Consider the following 26,143-nt stretch of genomic DNA (forward strand, 5'->3'; position numbering starts at 1 on the left):
ATTCAGGGTGGCATGGTAGCTCAGTAGTTAGCACTGCTGCCTCACAGCGCCAGGGACCTGGGTTTGATTCCAGCCTCAGGTGACTGTCTGTGTGGAGTTTGCACATTCTCCCTGAGTCTCTGTGGGTTTCCTCTGGGTGCGCTGGTTTCCTCCCACAGTCCAACGATGTGCAGGTGAGGTGAATTGGCTGTGCTGAATTTACGATAGTTGTCAGTAATGTGTAGTTTAGGTGGATTAGTCATGAGAATTGTGGGGTTACAGGGTTGGGTCTGGCTGGGATGATCTTTGGAGGGTTGGTGTGGACTTATTAGGCTGAATGGCCTGTTTCCACACTGTGAGGATTCAATTTGAAACAATAAGTTCAGAATATCAGCCTTACTGACTCAGTCCATGCCGGCACCTAGCCTCTAGGGAGGTGTGCCACTGCCACCTGTATCAGATCCACCAATGTAGGAGTTTCCCCACTTCAGGCGCCATCTCTGCACTGCTAGGTCCACATCGCTGAATCCACACTTGCCCTGAAACTCGTTCTAGGCTGCACTGCCAGGCCAGGCTGTCGCAGGGCCACCAGTGCCCCTCCGGCTGCAGAATTCGCCTTGCCAACACCGCCATCTTGAACAGTCAGCTGCCCGCCAATGCTGCCATCCCCAATCAGTGAAGGGGCTTTACTGCCGCTGGCCCCCGGATGCCGGGAGAACGTCCTCGCTGCCGCCACCTCCTATCACTGGGAGAAGCCACTCCGCATGCTCCACACTCGCTGCTGACCAACCCGCCACAGAAAAGAGGACTAACAGGAAAGGAAAGTAAGGCAAAAGAAAAGAGCAGAAGCAAAAGTAAAACAAAGAAGGAAAGCAGATGGGAGTGGATGGGCCCTGGGTCAAGAGTCTGCACACAGCCCTGTTATTCTGCTGCCATCTTGCTCAGTGAATATAAGCTCACAGGGCTGGTTTGTGATGCAGAATGATGCTAACAGCGTGGGTTCAATCCCTACACCGGCTGAGGTCACTGTGAATATCCTGCCTTCCAACCTATCAGTTCTGGCCTCCCTGCTATCGGAAGGATGTTGTGAAACTTGAATGAGTTCAGGAAAGCTTTACAAGGATGCTAACAGGGTTGGAGGGTTTGAGCTACTGGGAGAGGCTGAATAGGCTGGGGCTGTTTTCCATGGAACGTCAGAGACTGAGATTTGACCTGATAGCAGTTTATAAAATCATGAGGGGCATGGAATGGGTGAATGTTTATGGTCTTATGATTCTATTAATGTCAGGCCACTGGACATTCTAGATGCTGCTGGTCGGTGTGAACTTGGTGGGCTGAATGGTCTGCTTCCACACTGTGGGGGTTCTATGAATAGACAAGATCTCTTCCCTGGGTTGGGGGAGTCCAGAACTAGAGGGCATAGGTTGAAGGTGAGAGGGGCAACTTTTTCACGCAGAGGGTGGTGTATGTTTGGAATGAGCTGCCAGAGGAAGTGGTGGAGGCTGGTACAATTACAACATTTAAAAGGCATCTTGGATGGGTTTAAGGATAGGAAAGGTTTAGAGGGATATGGGCCAAGTGCTGGCAAATGGGAATAGATTAAGTTAGGATGTCTGGCCAGCATTTACGAGTTGGACTGCAGGGTGTGTTTCTGTGCTGAACATCTCCATGACTGTCCCCTCACCTGAGGCACGGTGACCCTCATTTTAAACCATCATCAGTCCTTTCACTCCTAAATGAGAGAGAATCCCAATGGGACTGACCTTTTCATGACAGTGCTGTGATCTTAACCTTGATCCTTCACATAAATTCTGCACTCATGTTTTTTTGTTAATGTGGTTGCTGTTTGTCAACTTTAGTTTGATAACATTCCCACTCATTGCACCTTGGGGTGTTTTACACCGCCAAAGGTGTCATAGAAATGCACCTTGGGCGGCACGGTGGCACAGTGGTTAGCACTGCTGCCTCACAGCGCCAGAGACCCGGGTTCAACTCCCGCCTCAGGCGACTGACTGTGTGGAGTTTGCACGTTCTCCCCGTGTCTGCGTGGGTTTCCTCCGGGTGCTCCAATTTCCTCCCACTGTCCAAAGATGTGCAGGTCAGGTGAATTGGCCATGCTAAATTGCCCGTAGTGTTAGATAAGGGGTATGGGTGGGTTGCGCTTCGGTGGGTCGGTGTGGACTTGTTGGGCCGAAGGGCCTGTTTCCACACTGTAAGTAATCTAATCTAATCTAAATGTAAGTTGTTGTGACTGGCACCAAAGCATGATCCTGAGTGAGGGGAAGGTTCATTCACTATTTTTAATTATTACTATTAACCTATTTTCCTCATCAACCTGCTGAGAAATTTTATTACATGATCGGGTGAGACTCCACTTCCTTTTCTGTAAATTTAATCTATTTAACTCTCCTTTTCAATTAAAATCATAAAGATAATCAACAAGAGCATTGATTTGAGTAGTGGACCGTCCAACGCGAAATATTGGAAAGATTATTGAACAAGTCTCAGCTGATCAATAAAAACGTTAAAAAAATGTATATTTATTTTGTTTTAGAAGCCTTATTCAATCCCAAAATAAAATTCTTGCCGACCGAGTGTTTCTTTTTGCTGGGGTTACAATTCTGCAAACTGTGTGTTTTTTTTAAAAAAAAAGGTGTCAATTTATTTAATTATTTTTGTTTCCGGGAGCTGGGGATTAGGGCTGGAGCTGGGCTGGAACTCTCGATGCAGCCTGTAGCCCCTCCGTCTCACTGGGCGGCTCCAGGCTCCGCTTTCTCTGAAGCGCTGACCAGGGGTGACTTGCAGCAATGTGCCCGCTGGTTGCAACAAGACCGGACTGTGCTGAGTGCCAGAGGTAAGGGACATCAAGACCCTGACATGACACAGCAGCCTCTCCCCTTGAACCCCTTAGAGTCTTCTGCAGCTTGGCTTCCCTCCTCCAAAACACTCTTTCCCTTGTGTATATGTATGAGAGAGAGAGAAATGTGGCGACAGTGTAATCCTCTCTTTGAGAATTTGCCCCCCCGCCGGATCAATTCGCTCTGCCGTGGCCTGTTCCTATGGTCGGCAGCGTGGTCGATTTGAAGATGAGCTCCCCACAAGGCTTCCCAGTGAATTGACAAAGCTCGGTTCTACACAGTGAGCAGAGAGAGAGAGAGAGCGCTTTAGTTTAAGAGAGTAGAAGGTGTTATTCTCTGTATCTGACCCAATGCTGTGTTTTTCAGTGGGGTGTTTGACTTTGCTTTACTTTCAGTTTACAAGAGGAGGGATCTTTCCTCTGAATTTTTTTAAAAAAGTAGAACGAGCTTTAGTTTAAAGGAGTAAAGGTAGCTTTACCCTGTATCTAGCTACATGTTGTACTTGTCCTGGCAGTGTTTGTTGGGAATGTGTGGAGGAGGCTTTCCTTTCATTTGAAAAGATTGGAGGGAGTTTAACTCAGTATCTAACTCCAGCCTGTACTTGTCCTGAGAGTGTTTTTAATGGGACAGTGTTACGGAGGGCTTTAATTTCAGTTCAGAGGACAGGTAGCTTTACCCCATGTTATCCTTGTCCTTGGACTGTTTGGTGGGGACAATGTGGAGGAAGCTTTAAGTTCAGTTTAAAAGAGTAGAGGAAGCTTTACTCGCTTTCTAGCCTGTAGTGTCCTTGCCTGCAAGTATTTAATGGGGATAATGTAGAGGGAGCTTTAATTTCAGTTTAAAATAATTTTACTCCGTTTCTAGTCTGTGCTGTGCTTGTCCTGAAAGTGTTTGGGGACAGTATGGAGAGTACCTTAATTTCAGCTTAAAAGAGTAGAGGGAACTTTACTCAGTTTCAAGTCTGTGCTGCCCTTGTCCTGAGAGTGGTTGATGGGGACAGTGAGGTCAGTTTAAAAGTGTAGATTTTTGCAAGACATTTTTCATAAGGAAGATTTGGTTCTATTCAGAGCTGGGTTGGTCACCAGAAGGGACACAGGTTTAAGATGATAGTCAAAGGTGATGGAGAGAGTGTATCTGCACCTGTATCTATCCCATCCCATCCCAGACTGCAGGGGTTCAGGAAGGTGGTTCACCAACATCTTTTCCAAGGGAGCTCAGAATGGGCAAAAGCTACTGGCCCAGCCAGTGATGCCCGTACCTAATGAATGGATAATGGAATGTTTTGAAAATGATTCTGGAAGTAGAGTTGTGATTATGGAGATTGGAACGGGGGTCATTGTCACTGGATTAGTATTTCAGAAAGGTTTTGTCAAGGACACCTGGTTCCTCTCCAAATGATGCCATGATCAGAGAGCTGGAGCGTCTATTCAATACTTTAGTTGAATAGTAGCAGCCTCCACAATCAAGCTTTTGCTCCAAACATTTCATTCTTTCATTGATGCTAGTGCATGCTGTGGCACAGTGACTCCCAGTACGGCCCCTGTGTGAACTGCCAGTGTTAACTTAATGACCGGGTTCTGTAGTTTGTAACTTCGGGGGTCCTTGGTTTTTAACGCAGAAGACCAAGTTACAATCCTGGATTGAGTGGTGCTTTGGAGAAGACCATCCAGTCAGTGTCAGCTCTGTGCAAGGGCAGTTCATTGGTTGCTGGGGCGTTCCCCATAGCCCTGCTTCCCTTCAGATGTGCAGATAAGGTGTCCTTTCCCTAGGGTGGGGGATTTCAAGACTAGTGGGCATATTTTTAAGGTGAGAGAAACGATTTGATAAAGACATGAGAGGCAATTATTTTGACACTGTTTGGATCGTGTATGGAATGAACTTTCAGAGGAAGTGACGGATGCAGGTACAGTTACAATATTTAAAAGATATTTAGATACGTTCATGAATAAGAAAGGTTTGGAGGGATATGGGCCAAGCGCCGGTAGGTGGGACTAGTTTAGTTTGGGAACATGGTGGGCATGGACTGGTTGGACCGAGGGTCTGTTTACCTGCTGTCTGACTGTCGGTCTCTATGATCGTCCAAACTCACTTTGTAAGACCATGAGATATACTACAGCAACAACTCCCATTGAGCTGCCACTCCATTAACTGTCTCCGTAAAGCAGAATTTGACATCATGTTGCTTAAGCCAGTGGTCGTTGCGTTAAGAGCGTGCCAAAGGAGATTACAAGGTAGAGAGATTTGGGGAGAGTGTATGAGGGGATAAGGTTGAAGCAGTTAGAAGTGTGGACCTTGGTAACAGAGCAAGGAAAATCAGACCTTCAACAGGCCAACTATCCCAGAGGGCTATGGGGCTAAAAGAGATTAGAGTTAGTGGGCACCCCCTCCCCAGAAAGATTTCAAAGGGAGGATGAGGTGTTTTCTGACTGGGAATGTAGATCAGTGAGGACAGAGGTGATGGGTGAACAGGTGTTGTGAGTAAAGACGGGACAGTGAGTTTTGGATGAACTCCAGTTCGGAGTGAGTAGTTTGTGTAAGTACCCTGTACTCCATAGGGGTAGGTAAATATATCAGGTTCTGCAACAAGAGGTTACTAATTGTAGCAGCATGTTGAGGTACATATTAGGCGATTGGTAATCAAATATTGTCCTGCATTCCAGGTGGAAGGTGCCAACTGTGTAACAAAGAAAGATGTGACTAAAGAAATTGAGGGTTTGGTTAAGAAAAAGAAGGAAGCATATGTCAGGTATAGACAGAATAGATCGAGTGAATCCTTAGAGGAGTATAAAGAAAGTAGGAGTATACTTAAGAGGGAAATCAGGAGGGCAAAACGGGTACATGAGATAGCTTTGGCAAATAGAATTAAGGAGAATCCAAAGGGCTTTTACAAATATATTAAGGACAAAAGGGTAACTAGGGAGAGAATAGGGTCCCTCAAAGATCAGCAAGGCGGCCTTTGTGTGGAACCACAAAAAATGGGGGAGGTACTAAATTAATATTTTGCATCAGTATTTACTGTGGAAAAGGATATGGAAGATATAGACTGTAGGGAAATAGATGGTGACAACTCGCAAAATGTCCAGATTACAGAGGAGAAAGTGCTGTATGTCTTGAAACGGTTAAAGGTGGATAAATCCCCAGGACCTGATCAGGTGTACTTGAGAATTCTGTGGGAAGCTAGAGAAGTGATTGCTGGGCCTCTTGCTGAGATATTTGTATCATCAATAGTCACAGGTGAGGTGCTAGAAGGCTGGAGGTTGGCAAATGTGGTGCCACTGTTTAAGAAGGGCAGTAAAGACAAGCCAGGAAACAATAGACAGGTGAGCCTGACCTCGGTGGTGGGCAAGTTGTTGGAGGGAATCCTGAGGGACAGGATGTACATGTATTTGGAAAGGCAAGGACTGATTCGGGATAGTCAACATGGCTTTGTGCGTGGGAAATCATGCCTCACAAACTTGATTGAGTTTTCTGAAGAAGTAACAAAGAAGATTGATGAGGGCAGAGCAGTAGATGTGATCTATACGGACTTCAGTAAGGCGTTCGACAGGGTTCCCCATGGGAGACTGATTAGCAAGGTTAGATCTCATGGAATACAGGGAGAACTAGCCATTTGGATACAGAACTGGCTCAAAGGTAGAAGACAGAGGGTGGTGGTGGAGGGTTGTTTTTCAGACTGGAGGCCTGTGACCAGTGGAGTGCCACAAGGATTGGTGCTGGGCCCTCTACTTTTTGTCATTTACATAAATGATTTGGATGCGAGCATAAGAGGTACAGTTAGTAAGTTTGCAGATGACACCAAAATTGGAGGTGTAGTGGACAGCGAAGAGGGTTACCTCAGATTACAACAGGATCTGGGCCAGATGGGCCAATGGGCTGAGCAGTGGCAGATGGAGTTTAATTCAGATAAATGTGAGGTTCTGCATTTTGGAAAGCAAATCTTAGCAGGACTTATACACTTAATGGTAAGGTCCTAGGGAGTGTTGCTGAACAAAGGGACCTTGGAGTGCAGGTTGATAGCTCCTTGAAAGTGGAGTCGCAGGTAGATAGGATAGTGAAGAAGGCGTATTTGGTATGCTTTCCCTTATTGGTCAAAGTATTGAGTACAGGAGTTGGGAGGTCATGTTGCGGCTGTACAGGACATTGGTTAGGCCACTGTTGGAATATTGCGTGCAATTCTGGTCTCCTTCCTATCGGAAAGATGTTGTGAAACTTGAAAGGGTTCAGAAAAGGTTTACAAGGATGTTGCCAGGGTTGGAGGATCTGAGCTACAGGGAGAGGCTGAACAGGCTGGGGCTGTTTTCCCTGGAGCGTCGGAGGCTGAGGGGTGACCTTTCATAGAGGTTTACAAAATTATGAGGCGCATGGATAGGATAAATAGACAAAGTCTTTTCCCTGGGGTGGGGGAGTTCAGAGCTAGGGGCCATAGGTTTAGGGTGAGAGGGGAAAGATATAAAAGAGACCTAAGGGGCAACTTTTTCACGCAGAGGGTGGTATGGGTATGGAATGTGCTGCCAGAGGAAGTGGTGGAGGCTGGTATAATTGCAAATTTTAAGAGGCATTTGGATGGGTATATGAATAGGAAGGGTTTGGAGGGATATGGGTCGGGTGCTGGCAGGTGGGACTAGATTAGGTTGGGATATGTGGTTGGACGGATTGGACTGAAGGGTCTGTTTCCGTGCTGTACATCTCTATGACTCTGTCTTGGTTGTTCTTAAAGTTGAATGGATCTGAAAGGAAGCACAGCTTGGCTGTGGATAGAACCATGAGGGCATGGGACTTAAATGAAACAAAGTAATGTGGATCCAAAAACAGAAGCTGATGGAAAAGCTCAGCAGGTCTGGCAGCATCTGTGGAGAGAAATCAGCATTAATGTCTCTGGTCGAGTGACCCTCCCTGAGAACTGGTTATTAAACAAAATGTTCATAGAGCCAAGTAACAAAGGCTCAGTCAAAAAGTTAGGTGTTTAAGAAGCATCTTCAAGGAGGGAAGAGGGATGACCAAGGAAGTATTGGCAGGGAATTCCAGAGCTGAAAATGCAGGCAGCTCGAGACATGGATGCCAATGGCAGAGCAATGAAAAATGGATATCTACAAGAGACAGACTTCAAGAAGCAGTGTGGCTCTGGAGCATTGTAGGGCAGACTCATTTACGATTAATGTAATTCACTATTTTCTAATTTTAAGACATCATGTTAAACACAAAATGTTGAAGTTCATTTGTTTGCACAGGACAGTTTAGTTCAAGCACAGTTTGTGTTTTGCTACTCAAAGTCTAAGTTAATAGGTGAGCTAAATCAAATGAATTTGAATCAAAGAGAAATGTTTGGCCCTCTATGTTTTGGTGCAACGTCCAGGGCCTGTTCTGCGTTGTATTGTTCTATGTTCTAAATTGGTGGATACATTTTAAATCTTTAATCTTTAAAACATCATGTGCCTCGTTTTGCAAATCCAGTTTTCACCACGAGATGGCAGTGCTGTATGCTAATAAGCTAAACATTTTATGCCAGAAACAGACTGTTGCAAAAGAGTTTCCCCTCCTTCACAAGCCTTTTTCCACTATCTGCCTCTTGACTTGTTGCTGTTTTCTACCCCATCTCCCCTCAATTAAAATAGAGCAGCAGCCTGTCTCAAGGCATGGAGATATCAGTGTTTGCCAGGACAATTCTGTTATTTAACACACACTCTGTTTTCTCATTACAAGTCCTTTTACATTGACTGGGGAAATTGACTCTGCACATCCTGAAAGAGAGGGGCTAGCATTGATATTGCACTTCACAGCCAATTATGTACTTTTTGAAACATAGTCACTGTTATAGGAGAGGAAATTGGGCACCCCCTTCTCCCCCCCCCCCCCCCCCCCCCCCCCCCCCCCCTGACAGCAAAGTGCTAATGATCAGAGAGTCTTTTATCTGCGATGTTAGGGATACGCTGCTGGTCTTCAAACTGGTGCCATGTGGAATTTTTTTTTACATCCACTAAGAAAGTTAGGGGGTGCCTCTGTTTAGCATTCCATCAGGTATTGGGCACCTCCAACAGTGCAGCACTACCTCAGTACTTCACCTTGATTATGATGCTTGAACCTAGGAGTAGGAACTTGAACCTTGTTACTCTGAGATGAGTGTTCTCTGGCTGGCACTGATTGTCCTGTATTTGCTGCATTCAGTAATGCTCTGTTTCTCCCGCTCCTCTCTGTCTCTCGAGGTTGGCATGGGTTTACTCCACTTCACCATGCAGCATACCGTGGCCACAAGGCGTTGTCCTACCTACTACTGGAACATGGGGCAGACAGCAACATTCCCAATGATGCTGGAGAGACACCCTTTCATTTTGCCTGCAGGTGAGTATGGATTCCTGTAGAGGGGGCTGTCAACCACCTAACATCTGAAGACAGACAGACAAAATGGCCACCTGTTGTTTCCAGGGCAACTAACAGGACTATTTACAGTCCTAGAGTTGTCAGCATGGAAACAGACCCTTCAATCCAACTCGTTCTTGCTGACCAGATATTCTAATCTAATCTATTCCTGTTTCCCAGCACCCGGCCCATTTCGCTCTAAACCCTTCCTATCCATATGCCCATCCAGATGCCTTTTAAATGTTGCAATTGTACCAGCTTCCACCACTTCCTCTGGCAGCTCATTCCATGCATACACCACCCTCTTCGTGAAAAAGCTGCCCCTTAGGCCTCTTTTAAATCTTCCCCCTCTCACCCTAAACCTATGCCCTCTAGTTCTGGACTCCCCCACCCTAGGGAAAAGACCGTATTTACTCATGTTGTTAATGGTTCTGCCTTGGGGAGGTTCATAAGATGGAATGTCACAAATGAAGTATTAAATAAAATTCAGACAGCCTGTAAAAGACCTTTATCAGAACTTTGCACTCTTTATTTCCACGAACATACATACAGAAAAGCAGGTGGTTGGTCATTTGGCATTTAGAACTTATTCCACTGTTCAGTTCGGTCGTGACTGATCTGCATCTTGAGTCAAGAGTGTGTTGCTGGAAAAGCACAGCAGGTCAGGCAGCATCCGAGGAGCAAGAGGATCGACGTTTCGGGCCGGAGCCCTTCATCAGGAAAGGTGTTGCCTGACCTGCTGTGCTTTTCCAGCAACACACTCTCGACTTTGATCTCCAGCATCTGCTGACCTCACTTCCTCCTGATCTCCATCTTGACCCTGCTTGCCTTTGTTACGCATCTTGTCCCAGGTTTGCTGAAAAAGAAAATGTAGTTCTACTTTGTGATAAAGTTTAGAACTGACCTCTGTCATCACCAAGTCTCTGTCAAAGAGTTCCAGATGCCCAGTGCTCTTTGAAGAAGTGCTTCATTTCTGAATGGTCTGGATGCAATCTCCAGGATCTATTTTCTTGTTCCAGGTCTCCACTCCAGGGGACCGTAAACCTAGGAGTAGAAGTCGGGCATTCAGCCCATTGAATCTTCTCTGCCATTCAAGGAGATCACGGCTGATCTGATGGGTTGGTGACGATTCACCGCGGCAGATTTGCCGCCAGTAATTAGCCACTGCCAGTTTTTTTAGATTAGATTAGATTACTTACAGTGTGGAAACAGGCCCTTCGGCCCAACAAGTCCACACCGACCCGCCGAAACAAAACCCACCCATACCCCTACATTTACCCCCTACCTAACACTACGGGCAATTTAGCATGGCCAATTCACCTGACCTGCACATCTTTGGACTGTGGGAGGAAACCGGAGCACCCGGAGGAAACCCACGCAGACACGGGGAGAACGTGCAAACTCCACACAGTCAGTTGCCTGAGGCGGGAATTGAACCCGGGTCTCTGGCGCTGTGAGGCAGCAGTGCTAACCACTGTGCCACCGTGCCGCCCACTAGTTCTCCACCAGAGTTTCTCCACTGGGGCCGTTTGACCTCTGGAGACTATTCACCACCCGAAATATATATATATATATATATGTAGTGATTGTTTTCCCTCCCGCCTGTTCTTTCATCCTTCTCCATCCCTTTTATTTATACAAATGCGTACCACATATTGATTTAAAAAAAATAAAATAAATATCATTTTATTGGTTTATATATAAAAATGAGTTACAAACTTTAACCAGAAAAAGGAAATATATTTTAAAAATCTCCATAATTGCCATGTCTATTGTAGAGTCCAATGTAATTAAATTCAAACCAATCTAGTATTGGTTGTAGTTGCTGAGGCACAAAGTCTGCGAGTGCTTCTACGTAGGTATCAAGGTCAGTAAGTGGCACAAAAGCCAAAGCAATTATCATCGTTTTTGCTTTTAAAGCAGAATCAGGATCAGTGTTGTACTGACGAGTTACTGCAGCAATATGCCTATGCATATTTTGTGCCAAATGAATGAAACAGCCCCTAATTCTAACTTCAGGAAAACATTCTCTCCTAGCACACTGGATACACTGTGGTCTGGGATTAGGTACCAAGGACTTCACCATTTCAAAAAAAAAACTCTCCTGTAACGAAAATAAGTTGTTACTGAAACAACGCAAATACTACCTTAACCAATATAACGACAATTTTATATAGTTTAGATATGCTCGGCGGTCAAAGGGCACTGGCTAATCGTCTGCGACGCATCTGCTGTGACAAATGGTCCCATCCTGGATCTTACAATCCTCCAATCCACTTTCCTGCCTTTCACTCCTAACCCTTGATGCCCAAACTGTCCATTTCAACCTTAAATATACTTTATGAACTGACCTCAACACCCTCTGTGGTAAAAATACAACATGTTCATAAACCTGTGAGGGGAGGGTTCCTTCTTGGCTCTGTTTTAAATGTGCAACCCCTTATTCTGAGATTATATTCTCTGGTCTGAGACACTCCAACATGGGAAAACGTCCTTCCCATATCTCCCTTGTCAAGTTCTCTCAGAATCTTGTATATTCCAATGAGTACAGGCCCAACCTACTCAACCACTCCTAATCAGACATTCTCTCCATCCCAGGTAGCAGTCTAGTGAACCTTCTCTGAGTTGCCTCAATGCCAGTATACCTACCCTTAGGTAAGGGGCCCAAACTGTTGATGGTATTGCAACTGTGGTCTGACCAGTGCCTCATGTAGTATCAGCAAAACTTACTGACTTTTAAGTTCCATTTCCTTTGGAATACAGGACAACATTCCATTTGGCTTCCCTGTCAGCTGCTGAACTTGAAAGAAGAGCTTCTATCCCAGTCCGTTCCTCCACTCAGACCTGCCTTTACCCCAGCCTGCCTCCCTCCCACTCTCTACCCATTTTGTTTTTTTTTAAATTGTAGGTTTACTTTTACCTGTACATGCAGAATGACTCAAACCAGGGTCTCTCCTCCTTCCTTGCTCACTGCAGGCGTGGGGCGCTGTGCATTATGCATCAAATGGTGAAGAGCGGGGCGAATGTGGCAGCACTGGATTACCAAGGGAAGACAGCCCTTCACCAGGCCGTGTCTGGTGGCAGTGTGTAAGTATTGATATTCACAGGCCATCCTGCTCACCTGGGGCCACCCAGCCTCAGGCCCCTTCTATCCCATCAGCGTGTCAGAATAGGGTGTGCGGGGAAATTCCAGGGAGTAGCAATGTAGGGGGCGTTTCAATGTCGCCATTATGGATTGGGCTGGTGTTATCTGGTCAGGATCGGGGAGGAATTCCCATTGTTGATTTCCTGTCGTTTGGTGGCATCACCCTTCCCTGTGTCTGGAATTTCCTCCTGAGTAACTCATCTACTTACTCATAGAATTATGGAATTTCCCATAGTCTCCCCAAAGCTTATCCACCACCTACAAGGTCCAAGTGTGATGGGGTACTCCCCACTTACCTGAATAGGTGTAACTCTAACAACACTGAAGAAACCTGACACCATCCAGGATAAAGCAGCCCGCTTGTTTGGTGCCCCATCCCTTCAATACCGAGGCTTGGTAGCAGCAGTGTGTACCATCTACAAGATGCACTGCAGACATCCTCGGGCTGCACCTTCCAAAACCACCTAGTAACACAAGGGCAGCAGATACACAGTAACACCACCATCTTCAACTTTCCCTCCTAGCCACTCACCATCTTGACTTGGAAATGCAGCAAATTTTGTTTTAACCAACACCCTTATGAGGGGGCGCAAATTATATACCTCAAATATTGAGTATTTATAATGTAAATCATTAAAATCTCTTCAGTGTGGGAGCAGGTCATTCAGCCCATCGAGTCCACACTGACACTCCAAAGAGCATCCCACCCAGACCCACCCAATCCCCATAATCCTGGTCAATCCACCTAATCTGTATCACTTTGGACCTGTGTGAGGAAACCGGAGCACCTGGAGGAAACCCACACAGACATGGGGAGAATGGGCAGATTCCAGACAGACTGTCATGAGAGGCTGGAATCGAACCTGGGACCCTGGCACCATGAGGCATCTGTGCTAACCGCTGAGCCACCGTCTATAAAGTATAATAGTGATTGTAAACTCCTGCATTGTATTTCTCTTAGTCACTGTGTGTCTTTTACGTTGGGCTTCGGAGGTGTGTTGATGTTTTTATGAAGACTCCTTGAGCGATGTTGATGTCTCGAAGCCTCTCATGGTCAGTGTTTACTGTGGTTATGTGTTACTTCGTGATTATCTGGAATATTTGACCAACGGCTGCACTCCTGGGTCCCGTTGTCAGGTGCGGGTTTGTGAAAGGCTTGCTGTGTATCACTGTTCCTTCACTATCGCTGGGTCAAAATCCTGGAACCCCCCCCCCTCCGTCAGGGCATTGTGGGTCGATCTACAACACTTGGACTGCTGCGGTTCAAGAAGGCAGCTTACCCGCACCTTCTCAAGGGGCAACTGGGGATGGGTAATAAACGCTGGGCCCAGCCAGTGACACCCACTTCCCACCAGTGAATATAAAACAGATGCTCCTTAAAAAGCAGGGCCCTATGCTGATTACTCCTTTGTGACTGCTGTTGCCCACTGACCTTTCTGTGAAGCAGACATGTTAAAGGCGCTATGTGAAAGTAAGGTTAGCACGGCCGCTTTCCCGCGTGTTGATCGGTGCCCACTCCCTCCCCTCAGGTGGTGACCGCACTCTCTTCTGCCCACAGAGCCGCGATCCGTTACCTTGAAGAAATGGGTCGGTTTGACTTCCGTGAGCCGGACAGGTTCCTGCAGACACCGCTGCACACTGCAGCCTCCATCGGCAACGAGGATGTCATCAGATACTTGCTGCGGGGCGGGGTGAGTAATCTTCCACCAAAGAATGGCCGACAGAAGGAGCTCGGTCTGAACCTCCCGTGGAAGTTGGGCAGTGTGGGTCTGTGCCGTGGATTCGTACAAACCGGAAAGGCCCTTTGGCCCATCCAGCCTGCACTGACTTATCTACACTTCCCATCACTTGGCCCTTACCCTTAAATGTTATCCACAGTTCAAGAGCTCATCCAAGTACAGATATCCCCCACCCCCGCTACCCAATGGTAAAGTGTTCTCAAAAAACCTCTCTTTAGCTGAAAATGGCTTAAAATCGAAGATGCATGATTTATGGGGGAAAATTTCACCAATCCTCTTTGGATTCCCGAAAACTGATAGTAACGTAGGTCTTCCATACAAGCAAGATGGCATAAAGCAAAAGTTCGAAAAGCAGGGGTTACCTATACTTTTAAAAGTTGTGAGGTTTTCCACCTCAGCTACAGCTGTATTTCAGATTCCCCACCAGCAGGTATAGAGAGGTTGGTTTTAGCTTGTATCTCATAGATTTTTTTTGTTTGGTTTGCTATGATATCAAATCTCTCATTGCAAGAGGCCAGTCAGCCCATCATGCCAGTGCCGTCTCCTGGAAATTTGGCCCAATTGGCAGACCCTCTTTCCCATTGATTTTTTTGTAGCGTTGGTATTTTGTAGCAGTTTGCCAACTTCAGGCTGATATCTTGTCCCACATTGGTAACTGTTGTATCCCTCTACTTCCCTCCCAATTCATAGAATCCCTGCAGTGTTGAAGCGGGCCATTTGGCCCATCAAGATCACACCAATCCTCTGAAGAGCATCCCCCTGCCTTATCCCAGTAACTCTGTATTTCCTGTGGTTAACCAACCTAACCTGCACATCTTTAGACTGTGGGAGGAACCCAGAGCGCCCGGAGGAAACCCGCACAGACACAGGAGAATGTGCAAACTCCACACGGACAGTTGCCCGAGGCTGGAATCGAACCCGGGTCCCTGGCACTGTGAGGCAGTTGTGCTAACCACTGAGCCACTGTGCCCCCGCAGTTCATTCTCTTGCGGTCTGTATCTATACTGTCAGTGTTTCCATGTGTAAACAGTGTGCAACAATCTGCCTATGTATCTCTGTACACCAGGCAAAGTTGGTCCTGTCACAATGGCTCTTAACTTACCTCGATAAGAATTGTTATTGACTGACTCCCCGGTCTGTTTCGCGCTGGGTCCTGACAACCTTTGACCTTTTAACCTCTATCATCATAAAGTTACTTACTGCCGAATGAGGTTGGTCAGAGGATGTTGGATCAATCCTTTTTCACCAGACTGCTCCCTATGATTTCTGTCCTGGATGAGTCTATATTGACCAGACATGTTGATAAATAATGCATATTAAGGTAATGGGGCTTATTTTAAAATCAATAGATCAATTCTTCTAATGGCGGTCAGTGAGAAAAGGCATTTTACCAACATAAAGGGGGCAGCTCTTCTCATATCTCGAATCCCCGAAGGAGATAAAGGTGACAGAGTCATCCAGCACGGAAACAGACCCTTCGGCCCAACCAGTCCATGCCTACCATAATCCCAAACTAAACTAGTCCCACCTGCCTCCCCCTGGCCCATATCCCTCCAAACATATCCTGTTCATGTACTTATTGAAGTGTCTTTTAAATGTTATAACTGTACCCGCTTCCAGCATTGCCTCAAAGTTCATTCCCCACGCGAACCACCCTTGGTGTAAAAGAATTTATCCCTCGTGTATTTTTTGGATGTTTTTCCTCTCACCTTAAAAGTGTGCCCGTGAGGCTTGAAATCCCCCCCTCCTAGGGAAAAGATACCCACTGTTAACCCTATCTGTACCCCTCATGATTTTACATACCTCCATAAGACAGATGAGGTTTGACCTGATAGGTGTTTCTTTTGGAAGCTTTTGATAAGGCAGAAGTGATATCGCCAAAGTCCTCCAGGTCCATAAGGCTGCTTGCTCATTAGGGAGAAACGACTGAAGGTGGTTCAGGTTATAAGTTTGCTCGCTGAGCTGGAAGGTTCGTCTTCAGACGTTTGTCACCGTGCTAGGTAACCTCGTCAGTGAGCCTCCGGGGAAGCGCTGGTGTTGTGTCACGTGATCTATTTATGTGTCTGTTACGATGGGTGATATCATTTCTGGTTCTTTTTCTCAGAGGTTGGTAAATGGGAGTCCAAATCAATGTGTTTATTGTTGGAGTTCCAGTTTAAATGCCAGGCCTCGAGGAATTCCCATTTGTGTCTCAGTTTAGCCTGTCCTAGGATGGATGTGTTGTCCCAGTCCAAGTGGTCCTCGTCTGTATGTAAGGATACTAGTGATAGTGAGTCATGACTTTTGGTGGCCAGTTGGTGTTCGTGTATTCCGGTGGCTAGTTTTCTGCCTGTCTGTCCGATGTAGTGTTCGTTAAAGTCCTTGCATGGTATTTTGTAAATGATATTTGTGTTGCTGGTTGTTTGTATAAGCTTCTTTAGTTTCATTAGCCACAGCTTCAGTGTTTTGGTAGGTTTATGGGCTACCACGATGCCAAGGGGTAAGAGTAGTCTGGAAGTCATTTCTGAGATGTCTTTGATATATGGTAATGTGGCTAGAGTCTCTGGACTTGTGTCTGCTTATTTGGGTTTGTTACCCCGAGGGTCATCCTGCCTCAGGTGAGGGGAGAGGTTGAGAAGGGGGATCCTCCATGGTAACCTCAGCTGGAGTGGGAACTAAACCACGCTGTTGGTGTCATTCAGTTTCACAAACCAACTGTCAAGCCAACTGCAGTTTCCAGCCCCCTTGATGAGGTGAATATCGTGAAGATATCGTTTGTAGGCAGACTATAGTCGCTAATGAAATCCAATAAGGAACTCCGAAGAAATTGTGTTTGACCCTGACAAGAGCTGAAATGCTGAACTCATTCCCTCAGAGAATGAAGAGGGAGGTTAGGCTCACAACGTGTTGGTAGCTTTAGAGAGAGAGTAAGCGTCTCTTATTGAGCATAAACACTGATGTAGAACAGTTGGACAACCTGTCTGTTTCCATGCTGTACCAAACTATGTAAAAGAGAAGTGATATTCCTTGCACGTCGCTTTCATATAGAGCTTACTTTCTGTTTTTCAAAAACACTCACTTTTAATCAAAAGTAGCCTGTAAGGGAGAGGGGAGAATGACATTTGTACAGAGGGCTTAGGAAGCTCAGGGTTACACAGTAACCGATGTCCTTAAGTCTTCGATAAACTGAAAGAACTGTGGGTGTTGGAAATTAGAAACAAAAACAGAAATTGCTTGAAACACTCAGTAAGTCTGGCAGAATCCGTGGAGAGAAACTCTCATTAACAGGTCGGGTCCAGTGACCCTGCCTTGTGTCTTTTAAATATTTTTCTACGAACTTGTTCAGGCATGTTACAGGACAGCTCTGAGAAAGGTGTGCCTTCTGATCCAGAGGTAAAGAGACTACCACAGGATCCCCTCCTCATCTCATTAAGAGTGGGCTTATTGTTGAAGCAAGGTTGTGAGAGAGGGTATGATTCATTTTGGAAATGGACTGAATGACCTTGTTCTGTTGAAGCTGGTAAATTAGAGACAGATTTGAACAAAGGGGCCATCTGGAGGTCAGATGCTAAATGTCAAAGGTCGCACGTCAGCAATCATCTTGAGGACATATCCTGGTTTGGATCATTCATTGGACAATGCGTATGGGAAGGGGGTGGATTTTGGTGCCTTTCTTTTCCCTAGTATTATTTCATGGGAAAGTGGACGTCAATGGCTTGCTCAGTCATCCGAGGGAGCTCTGAAAAGTCAGTGGTGTCACTGAGAGTCAGGAGTCACATGTCGGCGAGAACACACAAGGAGAGCAGATCCCCTCTCCAAGTGGGGAGCTGATTTTTTCCAACAATTGACAATAGTTGTTGCCACGATCACCTTCAATGAGACTAGTTCTATAATTCCATACTTGTTAATCAATACTGTCCTCCATTGGGGGTGGAGAAGGAGGAGAGATTTGAACCCATTCTCCCAAGCTTTCACAAAGGGTCAATTAGACTCGAAACGTCAGCTCTTTTCTCTCCTTACAGATGCTGCCAGACCTGCTGAGATTTTCCACCATTTTCTCTTTTGGTTTTCAGGTTCCAGCATCCGCAGTAATTTGCTTTTATACTAGACTAGTGATATTACCGCTGCACCAACATCTCCTCCCGTTTCACTTGGAGTGATAGCAAAGGTTTTCAACTTGGAACAGAACCAAGCAACCTGGAAAACCAGGCGGTTTAAAGCTGCCATCGGAACAAACAATCTCTCCTTATATTGCATCATTTCCTGGCTGAAGGGAAGATGCTTTGAAGTGGGGGTGGGGCCAGATGATGACTGTCAGTCTGCTCTGCTAATAAACATTGATTCTGGAAAACAGAAACAAAAACAGAAATTGCTGGAAAAGCTCAGCTGGTCGGGCAGCACCTGTGGAGGGAAAGCTCAGTTAACCATTTCACTCCCCAGACCTGCTGAACTTTTGCAGCAATTTCTCTTCTTGCACCCTGCGTTAATGAACCTGCCTTTTCTCACCTAGAGGTGCCGGGTCGATGCGGCTGACATGTGGGGGATGGTTCCCATGCACGTAGCGGCTCAGACGGGTTCGGCCGCCATTTGCTGGCTGCTGACGATGGAGGCTGGCTTCTCTCTCCTCCAGCTGCGGAACAAGGACGGGCTGACCCCGCTGGAACTCGCCAAGCAAGGCAAGACTCACAGGTTGGTCGTGGCTTCGTGAGCGTTCCCAATGCCTGAGCTCTTCTGGGAAAATTGCGCGCCATTGTCCTGTCTGGAAAGGGGCAGACGTGGCACTCGCCTTTTAATGTCTTACCACGCGGCTCGTCCTGAAGACACAGCATTGTGCCAACTCCTGATCTGAACACAGTCCAGTCAGCAATGGCCCTGTTCCTAGCACGTTTGCCTCTGAATTGAGAGATTCTGGGTTCAACTCCAGCTCCCCAGGACTCGAGCACAGAAAGTGAGGACTGCAGATGCTGGAGATCAAAGTCAAAGAGTGTGTTGCTGGAAAAGCACAGCCGGTCAGGCAGCATCTGAGGAGCAGGAGAATCGATGTTTCGAGTGTAAGCTCTTCATCAGGAATACCTGATGAAGAGCTCGAAATATCGACTCTCCTGCTCCTCGGATGCTGCCTGACCAGCTGTGCTTTTCCAGCACCACACATTTTTTTGACTCTTGAGCATGGAAGTCTATGTCAATATTGCAGTCCAGCACTGAAGGAGTGCCACACTGACAAAAGTGCTATCTTTTGGCTGAAGTGTTTCTTTTTTAATCTAACCTACTTTTCTAACTGAGCTGTTCAGAGATGTTATTGCACACCTCTGGAGCAGGTGGGACTTGAAGCCAGCCTCCCAGCCCTGAAGTAGGGGCACCAGCACAACATCACAAGAGGGCCTTTTTGGGTGAGATGTTAATTCGAGTCCCCATCTGTCTACCTGAGTGGATGTTAAAAAGCCCACAGCACTACATTGAAGAGGAGCAGTGCTTCACAGTGGCTCCGTGGTTAGCCCTGCTGCCTCGCAGCGCCAGGGACCAGGGCTCGATCTCTATGAAAGTGCATGATGGAGCTGGCCTGGCTACCATCAGATCAACACTGCACAAACCAGACTGCCTGGTTATGATGGAAGAGTTGGTGCTGGAAAAGCACAGCAGATCAGGCAGCATCCGAGGAGCTGGAGAGTCGAAGTTTCAGGCATAAGCCCTTCATCAGGAATTCCTGATTATTCCCAAAACGCGGACTCTCCTGCTCCTCAGCTGCTGCCTGACCTGCTGTGTTTTTCCAGTGCCACACTTTCGACTCTGATCTCCAGCATCTGCAGTCCTCCAGTACTCCTTGCCTGGTTACGATCACCTTGTTGTTTATGGCAGTTTGCCCAGTACAAATAAGCTGCTACGTTCCCTACCTTCCAACAAGTGACAACACTTTTAAAAATAACTTCATTGGTTTAAAGTCTAGTGCTTATGCAACGGGCAATATGAAAAGCACATCTTTTCTCTTCCAAGTGCTGCCTGACGCTGAAGCTGCCTGGTGACGTTAATTTAGCATGTTGCTGACTTGACTCTGTCTAATATTTTGGTGATTGTAACACAGCTCAAAGAAGTGATTCTGAGAAATCTGAGAAAGCAAATTCTGAAGTGAGAAACAAACAAATCTACAAGACAATCAATCAAACTAATTATTCAAGAGTTAAAGCAGCATTAACAAAGACGGTGCTCGGATTTATCATTCTATTGATCTCATCGAAACCTACAAAATAATTGAAGGGGTGGCCAGGGTAGATCTGAGTTTGCCCTAGCTGTGGAGTCTGGACCCAGGGGACACAGGGAGGGTCACATGACCAGAAAGGTTAACTCTGATTTCTCTCCACAGATGCTGCCAGACCTGCTGAGCTTTTCCAGCAATTTCTGCTTTTGATACAGTTTAAAAATAAGGGCGATGCCATTTAGGATTGAGATAAGGACAAATTTCGCTTTTACATGGAGGGTTAAGAATCTTTGAAATGCTCTATCCCTGATTAATGTGGAAACTCATCTTTGAGTACGTTCAGAGTAGAGATTGATCAAATTCTGATTACTCATGTCATAGCGGGTTTTGGAAGTAATGTGGATAAAGGCACTGAATTGTTTGATTAGTCGTAACCATACGAAATGGCAGAGCAGGCCTGAGGGACCAAAATAGCCTAGTCTTATTCCTCCAAATGCCTGTTGTCTCCTCAGAATATCCTAAACTGTTTGGAAACCAATGAGGTAACCCTTGCCATTATACATATTGCAGTAGTTAATTTGGGAAAACTGAGATTCCACTAGCATCAGTGAGATACGTAACCCAATAATCCACTGACGTCGGTGAATGGATGAGTGCTGTGGAAATGCTAAGTGAGCACTCGACTATTTTCTGCATAGTACCCATCTTAGAGGAGAGACAATACATTAGGTTAGCTCGTTCTTCCAAACTCCCGCACTGCTGACAGTGCAGCACTCTCTCGGTACCACATCGAAGGGTTAGCCAGACATTCGGGACTCGAATCACTACAGTGACCCTTGAACACAAAGCCTAATGCAGGTAGGGTCACTGCCATTATTGATATCTACTTTGATGTGGTCTGAAAGACCATTTAATTTTGAGAACATTAAATAGCCTTAATGTCAGAGTGAACAGAAACGCCTTCACACAGTACTGACAAAGCTGGAAATAGTCTCCATTCCGTTCTGTTTAATTCCAGGTGATATGGAGGTATATGCTGGAGGATAGGAAGAGATGTGCCTGATGGAAGGAGCTGGGAAGAATCAGATGGAATCAGAGCGTGTTACTGGCTCAGTCAAACATCCCTTCATTCAGCTTCCCAGCTGTCCCAGGTTCTGTAAATTGAGAAGAACACTGAGTTGATGAGTACTTCCCTAATAGTTTATTGAACAAAAGTCCCCGAAAGGCTTCATTAAGTTTTACAGTAAACCTTTTAATAACCAACACTATTGGGACCAGTATGGTGGTTGATCAACTATTCCCATCCATCAGAAGGTCCGCGTAAACAATGTGATAACGCACACTAAGTATTTAAAACATAAAGTATACACATTGCTGTTACACTTTATTTCCAACATAAATCACCTAAATAATCAACTTTGCCTCTTACCAGCAAAGAGTCTTCTCACTCTCTTCTCACTCTCATCTTCAACTAACTCGGACATCACAATATTTGAGCAGAAATTGATTTGAAATTGAATCAAATGCTGTAATTTCATGTGGCCATTCAATTGAATATAAAGTGTGTTTATATTGAGGTAAATAAATTAAACAAACTAGAATAATTGAACAGAATAATACAGTAAACGTCCCGGTATTTGAGGTGTACAATCTTTGCTGGTTTATTAAGCATGGGCCGGTTGATAAGGTGCTGGTGAAAACAACATTTGCTGTAATTCTTCTAATTTGTAGCTTGTCACCAGAGTTACCCTCAAAGGCCAGTCAAACAGGAAAGGTAGCTTCCAGTATCTGTCATCAGCTTATTTACTGTCATGGGAGGGAAATGTGCAAGAATCTATTTCCTTGATTGTATTAGAATAGCAGTAGTGGTGTCAATTTAACTCCGGGAAAAGAGAAATGATTCTCAAACTAATCCATGGACCACTTGCCTGACTGTGTACCTGACAGCAACTGACAAACTCTGAACCATAAAGTCTACTCTTATCTTCCATTGTTTTTTCATTGAGTGTTTCTCATTTCTGAGCTGAGAGTATCCCATCACCACCCTGGGTTTCCCGAATTTGTAGCTTTCACGTTTACGATCGGACCAATGGATTTCTCCTTCCCAAAAAGGCCTCGCCCCAAAGCAAGGATGTTGTTCTATTTCTGATATGGATACGGGGGAAAAGAAATCACCAATTTTATACCCTGCCCAAAACCCTTTGTCACTGGAAACACCCTCACTCCTAAAGAAGTGACCTTATGGAGCTGGCAATAGAGAGATTGGAAAGAGGTGATAAAATGTTGATAAATTATTCTGGAAAGAGTTGGAATCAATCTGTAATGTCACAAATAACCAAACTAGCAATCATAGAACCTTTTAAATCAACACGTTCAGACTTGTTACAACATATCTCCCCGTGTTATGAACCAGACCAAACCCCCTCAAAATATATCAAGAACAGAGCTTAGACTCTAATCTTTATCTTATTTAAAGGTGAGTGTAGACGTGATTCAACTGGTCAAACTATTTAGGTTCAAGCTAAACACATTTTATTTACACCACAGTTAAAATACAAATCAAAACTCTTGACAAAACTTTAACTTGGAATACTTAACAAAATAACTACTATTCCTCAACTGTTCTAATGTAGCAGCATCCCATAAACACACCCTTGGCAAAGGCAAATTCAGCAAAACCGATTTCCCTGATTGGCTGTCTCCTCCAGGCCAGGAGAAAGAACACCGACAGCATCTAGTAGCAGAGACAGAACTCGAGCTTTTGCAGCAGTAGAGAGAGAGAGCTGTATCTAGCAGCTTCAATTCCCAAACCCCAACACTCTCCATCTGTGTGAGCCTGACTCCACTCAATCATGTTTCTTCTGTCCACCTTTTAAAAATCAGAAAGCTGTTTACTCTACATTCTGTGGAGAAAACATCTCGACACTAGGTTTACCCCTCTTGAAACAGGACAGAATAAATCTTAAAGGCATTTGGATGTGAACCCTGAGGTAGGAGCACTACCACTGTACCACCAGAGTCCTAGCACGTAATGATGCTTTGTCTTCAGTTTGAGTATATCAGAAAATCTGTCCCCCGTGATCAGTTAAAATAGTAGCACAGCAACTTGTAAAGTGGAAAACTTAATCAACCAATTTTTCGTTTTGACATATCTCAATGATAATTTGTGTTTCTTACAGACACCAGGAGGTAACAAAACTTCTGAACAAGTTCAGTGAGGAATCACAGACTGGAAAGCCCAAGGAACCAATTGGTAACTGCAGTGACGAAAGTTGGTTTGACTCTTTACGAATAGAGTGTAAGAAATGCTTTGGTGATGACAACAAATCACCAGCTGTCAGAGCTATGCAGAGCAGGAGTTAGATTCATTTGACAATGATTATAAACAAAAAAAAAAATAGCTGGCAAAACTCAGCAGGTCTGGCAGTGGAGAGAAAGCTGAGGTAACGTTAGTATGTAATGAAAATTGTGCTTATTTCCAATGGGGATGCCTTGTGCAGTCTCTGAGGCAGAAGATCCAGATTCGAGGCCCTTCCCAGGACTCGATGACTGAGGAATGATGTGGACAATCAGACCAACTCAGCAATTATTCTGATATTTTCCAGCAGTAAGTGTGGTAGAGCCTCTCGGTGGGGAATTGATAGTCTAGTGGTTTACAAGGATGTTGCCAGGGTTGGAGGATTTGAGCTAGAGGGAGAGGCTGAATAGGCTGGCACTGTTTTCCCTGGAGCATTGGAGGCTGAGTGGTGAGCTTTATAGAGGTTTATAAAATCATGAGGGGCATGGATAGGGTGAGTAGACAAGGTCTTTTCCCTGGGGTGGGGGTGTCCAGAACTAGAGGACATAAGTTTAAGGTGAGAGGGGAAAGATATAAAAGAGATCTAAGGGGCAAATCTTCACCTGGAGGGTGGTATGTATATGGAATGAGCTGCCAGAGGAAGTGGTGGAGGCTGGTACAAAAACAACATTTAAAAGGTATTTGAATGGGTATATGAATAGGAAAGGTTTAGAGGGATATGGGCCAAGTGCTGGCAAATGGGACTAGATTAGGGTTAAGATATCTGGTCAGTATGGACGGGTTGGACCGAAGAGTCTGTTTCCTTACTGTATGACTCTATGGTACTATCACTAAACTGTTAATACCAAGACTTGGAGTCATCTCCCAAGCTCCCAGGTTCAGATCCACGATGGCAGATGGTAGAATTTTAATTCAGCAAAAGTCTTCAATTAAGAATCTTAATTCTTAAATCAGACAAGAGATCTGCTGTCCTTACCCGTCTATATATGACTCCAGACCCAGAGCAATGTGGTTGACTCTTAACAAAAACAAGATGCTGGAATCTGAAACCAAAAGAGAAAATGCTGGAAAATCTCAGCAGGTCTGGCAGCATCTGTAAGGAGAGAAAAGAGCTGACGTTTTGAGTCTAACTGACCCTTTGTCAAAGCTTAACGAGTGAATGTGAGAGGGTGTTCTGTTTAGTTTCTATCACACTGATCACTCCTCACGATGCAATACCACATCCCTCCACACTGATTGATGGAACAACGTTACCTGAAAAACAAAGAAGATTCTTGGAATAATCTATCTTCTCCTCTACCTGGGCCACCAATGTGTGCTGACCAGTTCTCCCTCTGAGCTCCTTTGGAAGTTGCGAGTGGGGTGTTGGAAAAGCAGGTCCTAATGAAGGGCTCTTGCCCAAAACATCGACTCTTCTGCTCCTCAGATGCTGCCTGACCTGCTGTGCTTTTCCAGCACCACACTCTCGACTGTGATCTCCCGCATCTGCAGTCCTCACTTTCTCCTTTGGAAGCGTCTGACTGGACACTTGCCCTTAGTGTAGGTTAGGTGGATTGGGATTCCTGTAATGGAACCTGATGGAATCCCGAATCCTCTTTGTGCGGGGACAGTAGTCCGTCCCTTACCTTGTGTAATGTCAAAGCACCTTAAGTGAATTACTTCAAAGTACTGCAGCTTTCTCAGTTGCCACTGGTGGAGCAACGATGGGTAGAAAATACAGCAGGTTGAAAGGGAACTTTGAATCAATAAGAAGTGTGCTGTGGGGGTGGGAAACCATATTTTCTGTTGTAATGATTGGGGAATGTTATCCTGAAAGGGTAGTTAAGAATCAACCACGTTGCTGTAGGTCTGGAGTCATGAGTAGGCCAGACCAGGTAAGGATGGCAGTTTGGTTCTTTTTTATTTTGGTTGGTACAGATACAATGGGCTGCTCCTGTGTGACGTTTGCACATTCTCCCTGTGTCTCTGGTTTCCTTCCACAGGGAAATGCAAGGGGAAAAGGGGATAAAGTAGGGGATTGGATTTGGATAGAATGCTCTTCGGAGGGTCAATGCATATTCGGTGGGCTGAATGCCCTGCTTCCACACTATAAGGAATCTATTTCCTTCCCTGAAGGATAGTGAACCAAGATGGGTCATTGATACAATCCACATTCATTTGCCTTTTAAGTTTCAGATTTAATGCATTTGTCCCCAGCTGCCAAAGTGTGACCTGAACCTGTATTGCTGAGTTATTAGTTCACAATTAGTTGTTCGACTAGGAACACATTGTGATGTTGACGTACCTCCTGCTAGCTTAGGCACCTTGCACTAAATGGCCTCTTGCTATGCTGCAATATTCAAGAAAAGGTAATAATGCTGGCCTTTTCATCCTTTGACTTTTAGGACTGTACTACAGCTGTCTGCTACTCCCAGGAGTCCTGAGTGCAATTGTCTTCCTTATCGCGAGTTATCTCGGGGAATATGGGGGAGTTTTCAGTCTCATTGCTTTTGCCGTCCTTGGCAGAACAGTCTTTTTCCAGTATCACCGTATTTCTCACCTTTCCAGGTAGGAAAACCTTTTTTCTGGGCTTGTGTGATAATACTATAGCTTTAAGAG

At 45.4% G+C, this 26,143-nt stretch overlaps 1 protein-coding gene across 2 annotated transcripts in view; it reads left to right on the plus strand.

The window, feature by feature from the left end:
* Positions 1 to 2,675: 2,675 nt before the first annotated feature.
* Positions 2,676 to 26,143, plus strand: part of LOC122541813 (palmitoyltransferase ZDHHC13) — a 35,420-nt gene continuing 11,952 nt past the window's right edge. The window contains exons 1-7 of one of the 2 annotated variants that reach the window (XM_043678825.2): positions 2,676 to 2,833; positions 9,038 to 9,173; positions 12,168 to 12,278; positions 13,895 to 14,027; positions 18,565 to 18,743; positions 23,427 to 23,500; positions 25,930 to 26,092. In XM_043678825.2, coding sequence (XP_043534760.2) covers positions 2,704 to 2,833; positions 9,038 to 9,173; positions 12,168 to 12,278; positions 13,895 to 14,027; positions 18,565 to 18,743; positions 23,427 to 23,500; positions 25,930 to 26,092 — 926 coding nt within the window. In that variant the 5' untranslated portion in view covers positions 2,676 to 2,703. Of the gene's footprint in view, positions 2,834 to 9,036; positions 9,174 to 12,099; positions 12,279 to 13,894; positions 14,028 to 18,564; positions 18,744 to 23,426; positions 23,501 to 25,929; positions 26,093 to 26,143 lie in introns of those variants that run through there. The other variant, XM_043678826.2, reaches the window with a different exon arrangement.

Source organism: Chiloscyllium plagiosum, unplaced genomic scaffold, assembly GCF_037043375.1.
Source record: "Chiloscyllium plagiosum isolate Xiang-an unplaced genomic scaffold, Cpla_swu_hap1 HiC_scaffold_43, whole genome shotgun sequence".
In the NCBI taxonomy this organism is placed as follows: Eukaryota; Metazoa; Chordata; class Chondrichthyes; order Orectolobiformes; family Hemiscylliidae; genus Chiloscyllium; species Chiloscyllium plagiosum.